Raw genomic sequence first — 15,851 nt, forward strand, 5'->3', positions numbered from 1 at the left:
AAATAAAGTCTTTCAATGTTTCCATTGTTTCCCCATCTATTTGTCATGAATTGATGGGACCAGATGCCATGATCTTCATTTTTTGAATGCTGAATTTTAAGCCACCCTTTTCACTCTCCTCTTTGACTTTCATCAAGAGGTTCTTTAGTTCCTGTTTGCTTTCTGCAACAAGGGTGGTGTGTCATCTGTGTATCTGAGGTTATTGATATTTTTCCCAGCTATCTTGATTCCAGCTTGTGATTCCTCCAGCCTGGCATTTTGCATGATGTACTCTGCATATATGTTTAATAAATAGGGTGACAATATACGGCCTTGATGTACTCCTTTCCCAATTTTGAACCAGTCTGTTGTTCCACATTCAGTTCTAATTGTTGCTTCTTGACTTGCATACGGGTTTCTCAGGAGGCAGGTAAGGTGGTCTGGTATTTCCATCTCTTTCAGAATTTTCCAGTTTATTGTGATCCACACAGTCAAAGGCTTTAGCATAGTCAACGAAGCAGATCTTTTTCTAGACTTCTCTAGCTTTTTCTATGATCCAATGGATGTTGGCAATTTGATCTCTGATTCCTGTTTTTTCTAAATCCAGCTTATACATCTGGAAGTTCTTGGTTCATGTACTGTTGAAGCCTAGCTTGGAGGATTTTGAGTATTACCTTGCTAGCATGTGAAATGAGTGCAATTGTGTGATATTTTGAACATTCTTTGGCATTGCCCTTCTTTGGGATTGGAATGAAAACTGACATTTTCCAGTCCTGTGGCCACTGCTGAATATTTCTTCCATATTTTAAGACAGTAAAACTAGATTCTAGAAATATTATCTCCATCTTTTTCCTTTAAAAGGAATATCTTCCCCAATTTCTCCCATAGTCCCTATGTTCCCACATGGCTTTCTTAAAGAGATTTTAAAAGGTCTTACTGTTAATAAGCTAAAAAATATAAATGATAACTGGGCTCCAAAAAAATTAGCTATTATTATTGCTTTTATTTTAAGTGCTATTATTAATGACAGCAGGGTACTGAAAACAGGGGAGACCCCAAAAGAGTCTGTGTGTTTATCTTCCCATTGTCAGAACCTTAAAGAAAAACCTAGTTCAAACAAGAAGCCAAATTATTTTTATCCCCTCAAAATGTCTTTAAAGTTAAAACAGACAGCAGGTTAATATTAAAACAGCCTTTTATTGTTAATGTCATGTAAGAAATTTAAGCAAGTTACACTATCTTAAAAAACACAACTAATGCGTTTTAGGAGAAACCCTTCCCTTCCCTCTCCTCCCCCTCCCCCCATTCCCCTTGCGAATTAAGAATCTAAGAGAAGAAGTAACCATAAAACAAAGTTTTGTGGAATCCTTCATCCAGAGTGCTTACATGATGATTAGGTTATATTGCCTTCTTACAAAATTTCTCTTTTCTAGTTAAAAAAAATTTTTGTAGCCTTGATTGTTTATTACAAAAAAATTCAGTACAAAAGTTCAATATATTGAAAAATGCCTTTCCCCTCCCTCACAGCACCGTTATATATAGCAGAGGATAATCAAGAGCAGATTGCTAATCTAGATGGAGCAATCTTCAAATTAAACCCAGACACACAGTGGTTTATTTACCCTCCCCCTCCGCCTCCTAAGAACTTAAAAAAAAAAAACACACATACAAAAAAATGTCAAAAAATTTGAGGGAACCTTTCCAAACAGTACAGTTAATTCAGTGTCAATAATTCACATCTTGCAACAAAGTGTATGGATATGATTTCTTTTACAAAACTTTCAGTGTCAAAAAAGGAAATTAAGGCCATCAGATTCGCAGCTTAAAAATTCACATAAAGGAATATAAAAATATTCTGTGCTTCTGAGAAGGCTCTGCACTGCATGTAGGTAAGGATTACCATACTTCTTTATTCTGAGGAAGACAGTTGACTTGAGTTTACATAATTGCACAGCTTCTGTTGGAACCTCTTGGGGCTCCCTGGTGAGGAAAACAGAAAGAAAACTCTTAGCGCTAAGACAATGGATCACAGTATTTTAAAATAAGGAAGAGATACTACAAATTCATTATCACTTACCTCCAAATGGACCTTTATTATTTATTACTTCTCACCCTTTCTAACCTTCTCTTATGGACTGCCCCCTAGGATACTGAAACAAACTCCAAAACACTGATTCTCAACTTTAGCTGCATGTACAAATCCTGAGGAGCTTTTAAAGAAAAAGCTGATCTAGGCCTCTAGATTAAATGAGAATTTCTCACTTACCTGGGGAATAGTATCTATTTATAAGTCATTTTAAAGTTCCCTAAGTAGTTCTAATATGCAGGTGAAGCTGAAAACCACTGTTCAATAACATCCTTTTGTAACTTGGTAAACAAGAAATCAGTGGACAGGATTTCTGAACACAGAGAATACGGCTGGCTGGACCCTCAGCTTTCAGATCCTGAAGCATCTGCACTGTATTGATCTTCAAATGAGAAGTCAAAATGGCTCCATCTACCCATTTCTTTCTCACTCACTAATTCCTTAAAATCTCACAACATGACTGTGACTCACCACTTGACTAAACAGAAACTGGTTTCTTGAAGGTCAAACAAAAAGACTTCAAATCAACTCAAAAGGCCACTGGACTTTCTCTAACGTGAAGTGAAAATAGCTGATCCGTCCTTCCATCTTCCTTCTTTTGAACCTCGGTATCATTATTTCTTCTGATCACAGAAGCTAAAAAACCTTGCCCTCAAGTTAGTCACTATGCCTTAATGACATATCCCCTGTGATGAATTAAAAATCCTCATAAATTCACTGCCATTCCTCCCATTATGAGATACCCAGGGTTTACCGCTCCCCCGCCCCTGCCCCAGAACTGGAGATGGCCTATGACTTACTCTGACTGAGAGAATATGGGCTTTTAAGAAATCTAGTGCTCTCTGTTTTTACCTTCTTGGAAACCAGCTGCCATGTTGTAAAGAAGGCTGGGTTAAACCACCAAATGATAAGAAACTGCATGGAAAGAGACATGAAGAGCATTTCAGCCCCAGCCAAGCTTCCAGCTGAATGCAACTGCAAGACTCACTTCACTCCCCATTGTGTTAATCAAAAAAATGCCCAGTTAAGCCCAGTCATAGGAATTAAGAAATCACTGTTTTAACCCACTGAGTTTTAAGGTGGTTTCTTAATGTAGCAACAACAGATAATCTAAACCCCCATAGAACAGCACTGGGTGTGTGTTAGTCACTCAGTTGTGTCTGACTCTTTCTGACCCCATCGACTGTAACTCGTCAGGTTCCTCCGTCCATGGAATTCTCCAGGCAAGAATACTGGAATGGGTTGCCATTCCCTTCTCCAGAAGAGCTTCCCAAGCCAGGGATCAAACTCAGGTCTCCTACATTTCGGGGTAGAGTCTTTACTGTCTGAGCCACCAGGGAAGCCCACAACTCCACTGTCTGACTTTTCATACTCAAATAACTGCCTATCCTTCAAAATACTGGACAGAACCTATTTTCCAGAGATCTTCTCAATTGTTCTGGTGGCTTAAAGAGCCTTCTCCAGCATTTAACCTGCTGTAACTCAAGCTCTGAACCCCTAGTCTCTTATATTATTCTACTACCAGTCATTATAATGCTTCCCATAAGGGCAGGAAATGGATCTCGTGTCTGTTTCTTGTTAAATTCGAGTATAAAATACCTGTTCTTAACACATTACTCACCAGAGATGTATTAATACTATAAACCTTAATTTCCACAACCTCCAGACCCCCAGGGCAATAATGTGCTAAATATTCCCCCAAAATATATGAGGAAGTATCCAGGCCAAAAACCCATCCTACCGTAGCCTAGCTCAAGTGGTTCTCACTCTAGAGAGCGAGCTCCTAACTCCTGACTCTGGAGGCTGAATACATAACAGGATGTTTATTTGGAGCAGGACTGGGGCTAATTAAGGCCAATGAACGGATTTATAAATCTAGAGACACGGTGATGAAGTCTTATAAGGATAAAAGTAGGAATTTTGATTAATGATCAGACTTGAACAGCTTGAGAATATAAACTGAAGGCTTATTACTTATTAATAATTCCAATTTAATTAATTAAAATCAAATTTGGAGTTCCTTTATTTCAAGGGCTCTCAAAAGTCCAAGCATCAGCTAAAATCTAGCTTGCAATTAAATGATTAAAACTTAAGACAGCAAGAATTTTGCTTCACATTGAAATTGAATATTACTCTTTTTTTAAAGTTTATATGTAGATACCTACTCTAACTTAGCCATCTAAACTCAAAGAACCCTTCAATAAATAATTCTGAGCATGCATTCCAATCCATATATACTTATGTGGCACACATGTCCTGCTATAACATATGACATACATTATAAAACAAAAGACAAAACTGAAATTCAATATAAGAAATAATTTTTTAAAAAGAAGAGCTAACATTTTCTTCCAGTACTCAAACGTACTGTATCTTGAATATCCCCTCAGGAAAAACAAACCCCACTTGGTAGATCACTGATTTGGTTCATCAAGTAATAGGGGAAAAGGAAAAAAAAAAAAACCAAGCCCCACTATTGGTTTTTGGTCTTCATGTACCTATGTTAATAAAATTTAAAAAGAACTATATTGAAGTAATACCTGCTGGTGGAAAAGTTCCTCCTCGACAGCCACTTCGGCTGCTTCTTCCTCCTCCTCTTCCTCTTCGGGTATGGTTGTTTTGAAGACTGTACTTCTCTGAGCAACCTCCTAAACAAGAGTTTGATTTTAAGTTAAAACACTATACTTAAAACCACCAAGTCTGTGGGAGGACATCCTTTCTTTGCATAAATTTAAGAAACTGTATTCCTACATCAGGGACTTTTTTTTAAGTGGTTCATCAGTACTTCAACTACTAAACAGGAATTTTTGCATAATTAGTAGCAGTTCTTAGATCTTCAATATTCCTTGCAGGGAAGCTACTGGGATCCAATTTGAAATACCCACTGAGAAGTTTCCACGACTTTTTATCCCATTCTGTTACTAAGAATTCTGTAAATGATTTGGCACACTAAATTCTTTATAATACTCAACATGAATTCAGCTTAAAGAGCGTGGCTCCTAGAAAAGAGAGGGTACTAAATAAATGCTGAATAAAATGAAGTCAGAGGCCAACCGCTGTGCTCTCAGGGATCCTGGTAGCAAGAAGACCTCCTGAGACTGAAAAGGACACGCTTTCATCCCTTCAGCAACTAGTTCCTCTTAAAAGAAATGGAATCAAAACACAGGAACAGTATTTATTCATAACATGCTAGTGAAGTCCCAATGAACTCTGCACAAAAAAACTGACTTGTCATTCACTGGTGTAACAGAAAGTAGGCGCAAATACAGATGACTTTCCTGTAGAGAATGCTGACTTGCACAAATGCAGCAGCGTTTTTGTTTAAGCACAAGGCTAACCTGATGATCTAGCAGCAAGTAATGTGTCCTAGAGTGCTACAGAGCTTCTAATTTTACTCTGTATTGTGTCTTAAGGTCACTCAAGAAAGGTAAGTCCAGATGAAGATGCAAAAATCATGTGAGTAAAAGCTTATCTGAAACTTAAAACATGGACCAACTAGTTTAAACTGGCAAAGGAAGAAAATCAGAGAACAGTGTCAGAAACATGAGACTTCAATTTAAAGTATATCCATGGATATAGTTTATAAATGAAGCTGAGGTAGCACAGTAATGTTTTGTATACTTTTGATTTTTGCTGCATGGCTAAGGAAGATAGACCATTTTGAGTCTCAATTAGCCAGAAACTTCTATTCTGTGAGATCAGTCTGTGTCAGATTGCTTAAACCAAATGAATACTAATAAAAAAGCATGTGAATCCTTAGATCAGTTACAGCTCTTTGAACTAAGATATACACTGAGGTATGGTGGCACACAAACAGAAAAAGGACTCTCTAAAAGTTTTCAGAGTATCTAGCTTCCCTCAAGTCATCTTAAAATAAGAAAAGTCACACAAAATCGGTTAGAGAATTCTCAGACTTCCTGGTTGTCCATCAGTTGAGAATCTGCCTGCCAGTGCAGGGGACACAAGTTCAATCCCTTGTCTGGGAAGATTCCACTGGCCTTGGGGCAACTAAGCCCATGCACCACAGCCACTGAGTCTGTGCGCCCTAGAACCCGTGCTCTGCAACAAAAGGAGCCACTGCCATGAGAAGCCCACGCACAACTAGAGTAGCCCCTGCAAGCTGCAACTAGAGAAAACCCACGCACAGCAACGAAGACCCAACACAGCTGGAAGGAAGGAAGGAAGGTTTTTTAAAAAAAAGATGGTTTAAAAAAAAAGTGTTACAGAATTCTCACATTTCAGCTTCTAGCAGCTCATGACAATGTACACATCCCATATGGAAACACTGGCTCTTAGAGCTTGTGATAAAACACCAGACTATGAGCCTCAAATGAGAAGCTTAGAAAATAGCAATTTGCCCAACTTCATTAATTATGAATTACTTCAGCACAACTGCCTTTAATTTAAGCCTGCTGTTAAGCACTTTTCATTTGACAACATTTAAAAACCAATTAATCTAATGCAGAAAGCCTGTATGGAATATAAGTGAGCTAAATGTCTACAGATTTAAATAAAAAAATAATAAAATTCAGAATCAAAACTTGTTGGGAGGTTTAGGCCCCAAAAGGTACTAAAGATAAATGTCTTTACCAAAAAAATTCCTCTTAGAAGGACACCGAACCGTATCAGTGATCTGAAAGGCACACACAGATGGTTTGCTTCTCTATCAACATGTCACGGGTCTGTCCAGATAAAGCCTGGGTACATACAGGTACACCATCTACCCAGCAGTGCAGCAGGGCTAGCTCCCATGCTGTCTCTCCAACTCCGCACTCAGTCATGCCATGTGGGTAGCCTGGAATCACCAGTGTGAGTATTCACGCCACAGAAACCAGCAATTACCGCAAATCAAGGTGGTTTTTATTGATAAAGAGGCTGGCTGTTAAACTATGGGGTCTCAGGACACACAAGTAGTATCTACATGTACAAAAGTTTCAGGGACGCCTGTATTTTAGAGGTACAGAGAGACCGCTTTATTATTTTCCTCATTAAAAAAAAAATAATAATAATCCATGTTTTCTGTGGTGACACTTACTGCTTTTAACCCACCAGCATTCCACCCCACTCATTTCTCATTAAGAATGCAGTTTTACCTGGGTACCCTCTCTCACATGGAGATGTGACGTGTGTGTCACAAGGAGCGGAGTGTGATCTAGCCGTGGAGGTGGAGGAGGGCTCAAGCTCAAATTCTGTCCTCCCAACTCCAGGAACTAGCTAAGAGATGGGCATATGATCCAGGCTGGTAAAACAAGAGCGAAGCCCAGGCGAGGACCTGACCAGGACCATGCTCCTGCCCACAAGAAGTCAATCTGGAATGACGGCACCTCCAGCCAGCAGCTGTCTTGCATCCATGAGGGAGACACTCAGGAAACAGACCGCGGACAGATCCCAGGAAACAGACCGCGGACAGATCCCAGAAAACAGACCGCGGGCAGATCCCAGGAAACAGACCGCGGGCAGATCCCAGGAAACAGACCGCGGAAAGATCCCAGGAAACAGACCGCGGAAAGATCCCAGGAAACAGACCGCGGAAAGATCCCAGGAAACAGACTGCGGACAGATCCCAGGAAACAGACCGCAGAAAGATCCCTGGGGACGCTGGGTGAGCCAGTGGATCAAGTCCACTCTCCCTGGATTGTTGCATTGTGAGCTCACATATCCCCATTACTTTAAAGCCAGTTTAATAGGGTTTCCTGATATCTCCAATGCCTCAGCAAGAAAACATGCATTGAAAAATTAAGTTGACTCAGTAAGTCAGTTACCTACAATGTTATAGAAAAAATGGTCTTTACAGGTGGTAATTATGAATTATGATAAATACAGTCTGGAACCTACTAATGAACATGGCCTTACAGAATGAAATATATAAATGCCAAAAGTACTTGTCTGACAATCACAGAAATAAGAACCGTATTCATACTACTTTGCTCATTTCTGACAGAAGTCACTTTACAGAGTCTAGCAAGCAGAAGACGGAAGTTTGTTAAAAGAACAGGCAAACAAACTCAACAATCTAATATTCAGTGGTTTGGATTATGAAGGGAAACCTAAGCTTCAGTCAGCTGTATTGATACGTCATCAGTAACACTACCTCTAGACATACCCCATGTCATGGTATCTACTTTGTTCACTTGTCCTTGAACCTATTTTGTGGGCTTTTAAACCTCCTGCATCCTGAATTATCTTCCTATAAGATCGTTTCTAAGTTGGAACATGTTTTCACACACAAAAAAGATGGGACTAGATTCCATGGCTCATAAAAACCTATTTCATCTACCATGGCCCCTTATTAACAGCACTTTTCAATCTGTGTGAATCGTCACTCATAACATTTTGAAAAACACATGCGCTCCTCCAGTTTCAGACCTTGCAGAAACTACCAATTTAGAAGCTGCAGTAATTTCAGCACTCGGGCAGCACCAGCTACAGCTGGGAAGAGTTCCAAAGTGCTAAAGGCAATAAGTAAGCAGGGCTCCATGCTGAGAAGAGGAGGAAGATTCGGTTCCTTGAAGTTTGTCAATTACTGAAGGCATTTTTAAACACCCTCCAACCCTGAGAACCTAGGAGGTATTTGGAGGTGAACTGTACTGAGGTCTACAGTGAAAAAAAATCAGATGCCCTTTCATTTTCAGCCTCAGTCTGAGATCAAGGGCATTCTTCTTTCAGCAGACAGTGAGTTCAGTTCCATACGAAGAGAGGTCTAAACACCAGCAGATGTTCACAGTGAAGGACGGGTGGGAAGATGGCTGGGAATAAGGTGCCTCATACGCAAACACCTCAGAACCCATCGTGAATGCAGTTAATAACTTTATTTCTCTGTACTTAAGTGAAGGTCTATGTTTGATTTTTCTAAAATTTTATCTATTAATTCTTACTGAATATGTGCCAGGAAAACTCAGAACAGCTCCTTATCCCTGTGTGCTTATTACTCTAGTGAGACAAGACAACCTGACAAGCAAGGCAAGGGCTGTAACCTGGCACTATGGGAGCAGAGAAGAACTCCTGACCTGTAACCATGCCTTCCTTTGCAGACACTTTGATCTCTTAGTATGTGTGTGTGGCTGGGGGAACTTAGAGGCGTCTTTATGTGACAACAGGGGTAGGTTAGGTTCTTTGACAAGAATTCTATGACTGATATGTTAAACATACTCATCAAGCAAAGGTACACTCCTCAATCTTTAAACTCAGTTTCACAGGCATGCGGAAAGCTAGTAACAAGGTTAATAATATAAGCATTTACCAGAGGCCAGATACCATTCTGAGCACTTCCCAAGGACTGTTGCATTTATATTACTCTTATTATATTATCATCTCATTTATCGTACTTTGTTATTACCATCTTCACTTTAAAATGATAAAACTAAGAGAGCTGAAGGAACTCACCTAAAGTCACAAGGTCACTGGGCAGTGGAGACAGAAACTGAAAACAGACTGAATTCTGGAATCTGTGCTAACAATCAAAACTACGACAAACTCATATTTCATTCCTAAAATCTAAAACTACGACAAACTCATATTTCATTCCTAAAATCTAAAACCTGCACTTAGCTTTACTTTGACTGACTCAGCAGCCTTGGTCTGATTTAAGCAATCAGTTACTTCACATTTGATTTCATCCTTGAAAAGAAATCACATTTGCACGATGAACTCTCAAATGAAATTGACACCGTGGTGGGGACATAGATAACAGACTTTTGGTTGCCAAGGGGGAGGGGTTTGGGGGAGGGATGGAATGGGAGGTTGGGGTTAGCAGAAGTACGCTTTTACAGATTGAATGGATAAATAAGGCCCTACTTTATAATAGCACAGAGAAACAATACATTCAATATCCTATGATAAACCATAACGGAAAAGAATATTTTTTTACAAATATACATATGTGTATAACTATATCACTTTGTTGTACAGCAGTAATTAACACAATACTATAAATCAACTATACTTCAATTAAAAAAAAAAAATGACACTTTGGTAAAACCGATACGTACTTCTCCCTGAGAATTTTTCAATATAACCTTCACATCTTCGCCAGTGCCCCAAGAGTTCTGGTTCTTCCAGATGAGGTCGGTGGGAGGACTGGCTGTGACACCGGCATTCGCAGCCCAGATCTGGGAAAGAGAAAGGAAATCAAATCAGTCTATGCACAGCCCTGCTCTCCCACGTGCCAATAACATAATGATGAGACTTTTTAACATCTTGTAAGAGGAGTGATTCTAGAATTTCCAGGACTATGGCCTAGCTTCAGCCTTGCTATATTAACCAGTTATGTTTCCAAGAGCCACAGAGCTCATCCAGACCTCAGCTTCCCCATCTAATAAGTAAAAATGCTGCTACAAGGACTAGATTCATATCCTAGCTCTCCTAACGTGTCGGCTCACCTTGATCAAGCTACCTTACTTTTACCCTCCAATGGGACAGAAATGGTACTGTTAATACATGGGACTACTGTGAAGGAAAATGATGACCCAGAAAGAGGAGCTGAAGCTGAAACCCCAATACTTTGGCCACCTGATGCAAAGAGCTGACTCATTTGAAAAGACCCTGATGCTGGGAAAGATTGAGGGCAGGAGGAGAAGGGGACGACAGATGATGAGATGGTTGGATGGCATCACCGACTCAATGGATATGGGTTTGGGTAGACTCCGGGAGTTGGTGATGGACAGGGAGGCCTGGTCTGCTGCGGTTCATGGGGTCACAAAGAATCACACACGACTGAGCAACTGAACTGATAAAGAGGAGATGGCTGACTCAATGAATATAAGCTCTCACTGCCAACACTCTATTATTCTACGGGTCTTATGAGCCATCCTTCCATGTAGAGCCTTCTGCCCTGCTCCAGTGGGATCCTCCAGCTGCCTACAGCAGGAACTGAGGAGATGACTAACTTCTCTAGCAATCTCTGCAGCAGACAGCCTATCTAGAATACGGTAATGGAAAGTGGTACATACCCAACTAGGGACAGTGTCATAATATCCCAGAATGTCTGAGACTGAATTCCAAAAAGAAGTCAGGAAACAGAAAATCACTCATTATTCAATGGAAAACATGACTGCTATCGAAACAGACAAAACAAACAAAAGAAATATTTCCCTTTTCCTAAACAAGGAAATTCTGCAATATTTTAATGTATTTACTGGCAGAAGAGTACTGGTAGAATAGAGAAAACTTGAAAGTTAGAAAACCTGGGTTTGAATTATGGACATATATGTGTGATATGTGATGTGATAGTTCCTCAATCATGTCTGACTCTTTGCGACCCCATGGATTGTAGCCTGCCAGGCTCCTCTGTCCATGGAATTCTCCAGGCAAGAATACTGGAGTAGGTAGCCACTGCCTTCTCCATGGGATCTTTTGACCCAGGGATCAAACCCAGGTCTCCTATGTCTCCTGCACTGCAGGCAGATTCTTTACCAGTGAGCATAACACTACACCTCTACAAACCTCTGTAGGGACACTATGACCAGTCCTGATCTTTCCAAAAGACCATATGAAAACAGATAGCAAAGTTTTGTACTCCATACATTGTTTAGGAACATAAAGGGCCATACAATGGCAAAATGAAGACTGGAGATGGTATAAGCTGGTATCTTTTTAAATGGGGAGAAAACTTTATCAACTACTAATTAGGAGAAACCCCTTTCCTCTTTAGCTCCTTTGAAGCTTCCAAATCTTCCACCAGCTTTATAAATGGAAAAGGGCAGAGAGCATTTACTAGGATAAAACTGAAAAAAAGAACTGGATCCAGGCTGACCTTCGGGTTTTGTGGAATATTAATCTAACCTCAAGCTATACTTTTCACTATTCCATATGGAATCATACACTTGATCTAGTGTTAATAATAATAATAACACATCAGTAACCTTACTGGGTAATTTAACCTAAAACTAGTATGTCCTAGAGCTGTACTGTTCAACATGGTAGTCATATGAAGCTTGTGAGCACTTGAAACATGGCTAGTAAGTATAAAGATTTAGTAAAAAAAAAAAAAAAGTAAAATATCTAGTAATTTTTTCTATTGATCATGATATAATAATGAATTGGTGAAATAATAATATTTTAGATACACTGAGTTAAATAAAAGATAGTTCTAAAATTAATTTCACCTTTCTTTTTCACTTGTTTTAAATGTGGCTACATGAAAATTTCAAATTACGTATGTAGTTCCCTTACTTCGGGTCTAGAGTTTTAAACTGATCTTTGCTATTGCCTTGTCTTGTACAATTTTACAGGAAGATTACTTATCACTACCATGTTCCACAAAGCTTAGTAACACATTTAATGCCAGTTAACAAATGAAAAAAAAAAAAGTATTACTTTTTTATGTGAAAACTGATTTCTCCCCTAGATCCACAGAATATATATATATATATATATATATATATATATATATATAGTCACTGAGGAACTACATTCAGTGGAAAAAGCAGATGACTGGCCTAACGGTTTTATACTACTTTAAAGAGATAAAGAGCACACTCAAATCTGAAAATTCTGAATTAAAATGTCAGATTCTTTCCAACACATTATGCAGCTTCCACATGACACACAATAGGACTGAGCAATTTTGTCTCACTATAATAATCACAGAAGAGAAGAAAAGACAGTGTGGTTAGGGTATGTTCCCATTTTCACCAATTATTACAAAATTAGCATCTGATATTTTCATAATGTGGTGGCAAGTTCTATGAATACATTTTTTAAAAGAGAAGTTCTAACCTATTTGAAGCTTTGATATTCAACACTAAGTAAGGTTTGCATCAATCATAAAATATTAAACATTTAATATTTTTTAAAAAGAACTGATAAAAGGACAGCCACTTCAACATTCTTTATAGATGAAAACAGTGACTTCTTTAAAATCTGTATCAAACTTAACATATTTTGTTTGCTAAGTCTCCTTACTGAGTAAAAACAAAGGAATTGTGTGTTTGCTCAAGGGAAAATATTTCTCTAAAAAGTGAGTCAGTAATACTTAGTAATGATTACATACGTGCAACTGCAGAACACAACCACAAAGCACCATTTAGAATTCAAAGCAGAGTCAGAAGGACACGAAGCCCGTCGCCCTCTAAATCTTGACAGCTTAGATATCTGAAAGACCACGCTGATCTTGCTAAAATATTGTGTCTCGAGAATGATACTTAACAGTACCTATCACCTAGCTGTGTTCAGTCGCTAAGTGGTGTCCAACTCTTTGTGACCCTGTGAACCGCAGCATGCCAAGCTTCCTGTCCTTCACTATCTCCTGGAGTTTGCTTAAACTCATATCCACTGAGTCAGTGATGTTATCCAACCATCTCATCCTCTGTTGCCCCCTTCTCTTGCCCTCAATCTTTCCCAACATCAGAGTCTTTTCCAATGAGTCCACTCTTCTTTGGCGCTGAAGTGCCAAAGTATTGGAGCTTCAGCACCAGACCTTCCAATGAATATTCAGGGTTGATTTCCTTTGGGATTGACTGGTTTGATCTCCTTGGAGTCTCCAAGGGACTCTCAAGAATCTTCTCCAACACCACAGTTTGAAAGCATCAATTCCTTGGCGTTCAGCCTTCTTTATGATCCAACTCTCACATTCATACGTGACAATGGAAAAATCATAGCTTTGACTAAACAGACCTTTGTGGGCAAAGTGAAGTCTCTGCTTTTTAATACACTGCCTAGGTTTGACATAGCTATTCTTCCAAGGAGCAGGCACCTTTTAATTTCATGGCTACAGTCACCATCCACACTGATCTTGGAGCCCTAGTAACTTTTGTTAAAACAAGTCCGTACACCAACCTCAGAGATGGTAACTAAGAGTGAGGTAGACACCACCAGTCTAGACACCAAAACACTATCCAGATGATACTGATCCTCACCTAAGGCTAAAGACTGCTGATTTAAGGCATACCTCAGCATTAATAGATCACCTCCTAACAGTTCTTTATGCCAAGTAGTATCTCCTGCATTACACTGGGCTACCAGGTAACACTCAAGAAGCAACAGTTTTTTTTGTTTTGTTTTTCTTTCATGGGGAGACAAGCAGGGAGGGGTGGGGGGAATCGGCTGGTAATATCTGCTAGAGTAGATAAAACTATTTCAGAGGCCAATTCTTTCACTTTTAACAGTCAATTACCATCTCAAAAACACAGAATTTTTTAAATCTTTGGTAGCACTTGTAATTCCCTAATAATGTCAAAAACGTTTTAATGCCCATATCTAAACTGTCTCTTTAAACCAAAATGGTTTCAATTACTTTAATTATTGGTTAAGATAATGAAATTAAGTGATGACTAAATTAACTTACTGTAACAGTCTGGCCTGCCTTCAGCACATATCTTGAGGTATATTTGTAACTCACTGATGTGTCTCCAATTTTTCTGATCATCTCCCAGCCTCCCATTGGTTGGTCCTATTGAAAAAAAAAAAACCAAGGTCACTTCAAATATACAAAAAGTTAGGGAATAATGAAATAAATCAATCCATAGGCAGTTAAACTAAGACAACTTTATGACTGTCTTCCCATGGTTCCTATTTTCCCTCCTATAAAAAGAAAACATGGTTTTGTCATTCAGCAAAACAGAAACTTTGACAATGCTGCAATCTTAATTATTAAGGTGTGTGATCTTAAAGAGGGCAAAACTGGAAGAAAAGAGATGTAAACTAAACTAAATGCTCATATTCAATGCTAGATTAGGTGCATAATTTAAATTTACAACATCATCTCGCTGAATAACTACCATTTCACACATCGAATTTTTGACCGCCATAAGCTTTTATTTATTTATTTATTTTTAAAAATCACTTATTTATTTGGCTGTGCCGGATGTTAGTTGCATGTAGGATCTTTAGTTGTGGCATGTGAGCTATTAGATGTAGCATATGGGATCTAGTTCCTTGATGGGGGATTGAACCTGGGCCCCCTGTGTTGGGAACACAGAGTCTTAGCCACTAGACCACCAGGGAAGTCCCTGCCATAAGTTTTTAAAATATAGACACATAAAGCCTAGAAAGAGAAGGAAGAAAATACACCCTTTTTCTTCCACATCTGTACCACTTGTGCCCATATTTAACACTTATCTTAAAGCATAAGAGGCTCAAAAAGGGTTAATAACATAATGAGCCAGTCCCAAGCGCTGGCTTTCAATGTTAGCCCGTAGGCTGCCCAGAGCTGCCTGACTCCTAAGGAGCAGTTCAGGGTATTAAAGCAATTAGCTGCACTAATTTATTTATATCCATCTCTTACTCAAAGACAGGAATAAACGAGGCTCAGAGCCAGCTCCAGAACAGCTCCAAAAAGGGCGGCGATGCCTCCTGTAACACAGCCAAACTACTACAATGGAGCAGCAGAGGCTCCCCCGTCCTTCAGTTTCTAAAGTCGTGACTGAGAGGGCCTAGAGCCTGTGCTGCTCTGTATCAGAACCACTAAAGCTCCTTTGCCCATCCCAAGTATGTATTCATCCACACACAAGACAGTTTTAATAGCTTTGAGGAGAAAAGAAGTCATTTCACAGACATTTTACAAATCCTGAACGTGCTTCTGAAAGTGCAGTCCATTCCACTGTACCTGCCTCTGGTATCATCTGACAACCCTTCATGGCCCCAGCTCAAAAGTTCAGGATTCCCTGCTATGAATATTTTATGTTTACTTTTAAATAATTTCAAGATTGGGCTTCATACTATTCCTAGTGCATATTAAATCAACAGTGTTCATTCATTTATTTACAGAGAAAAACACTCCTAACATGTGTCAGAGCCTGGGCTCATATTTCCTCCCTTTCATAAAGCTAACAGCTGTGAAAGAATATCA

At 39.2% G+C, this 15,851-nt stretch overlaps 1 protein-coding gene across 1 annotated transcript in view; it reads right to left on the bottom strand.

Moving 5' to 3' along the window:
- Window positions 1-1,156: 1,156 nt before the first annotated feature.
- Window positions 1,157-15,851, bottom strand: part of LMNB1 (lamin B1) — a 53,479-nt gene continuing 38,784 nt past the window's right edge. Inside the window, exons 8-11 of the mRNA XM_061422918.1 lie at window positions 14,349-14,453; window positions 10,054-10,173; window positions 4,606-4,713; window positions 1,157-1,959 (exon numbers count right to left, since the gene is read on the bottom strand). Coding sequence (XP_061278902.1) covers window positions 1,918-1,959; window positions 4,606-4,713; window positions 10,054-10,173; window positions 14,349-14,453 — 375 coding nt within the window. The 3' untranslated portion in view covers window positions 1,157-1,917. The remainder of the gene's footprint in view (window positions 1,960-4,605; window positions 4,714-10,053; window positions 10,174-14,348; window positions 14,454-15,851) is intronic.

This window comes from Bos javanicus, chromosome 7 (genome assembly GCF_032452875.1).
Source record: "Bos javanicus breed banteng chromosome 7, ARS-OSU_banteng_1.0, whole genome shotgun sequence".
In the NCBI taxonomy this organism is placed as follows: Eukaryota; Metazoa; Chordata; class Mammalia; order Artiodactyla; family Bovidae; genus Bos; species Bos javanicus.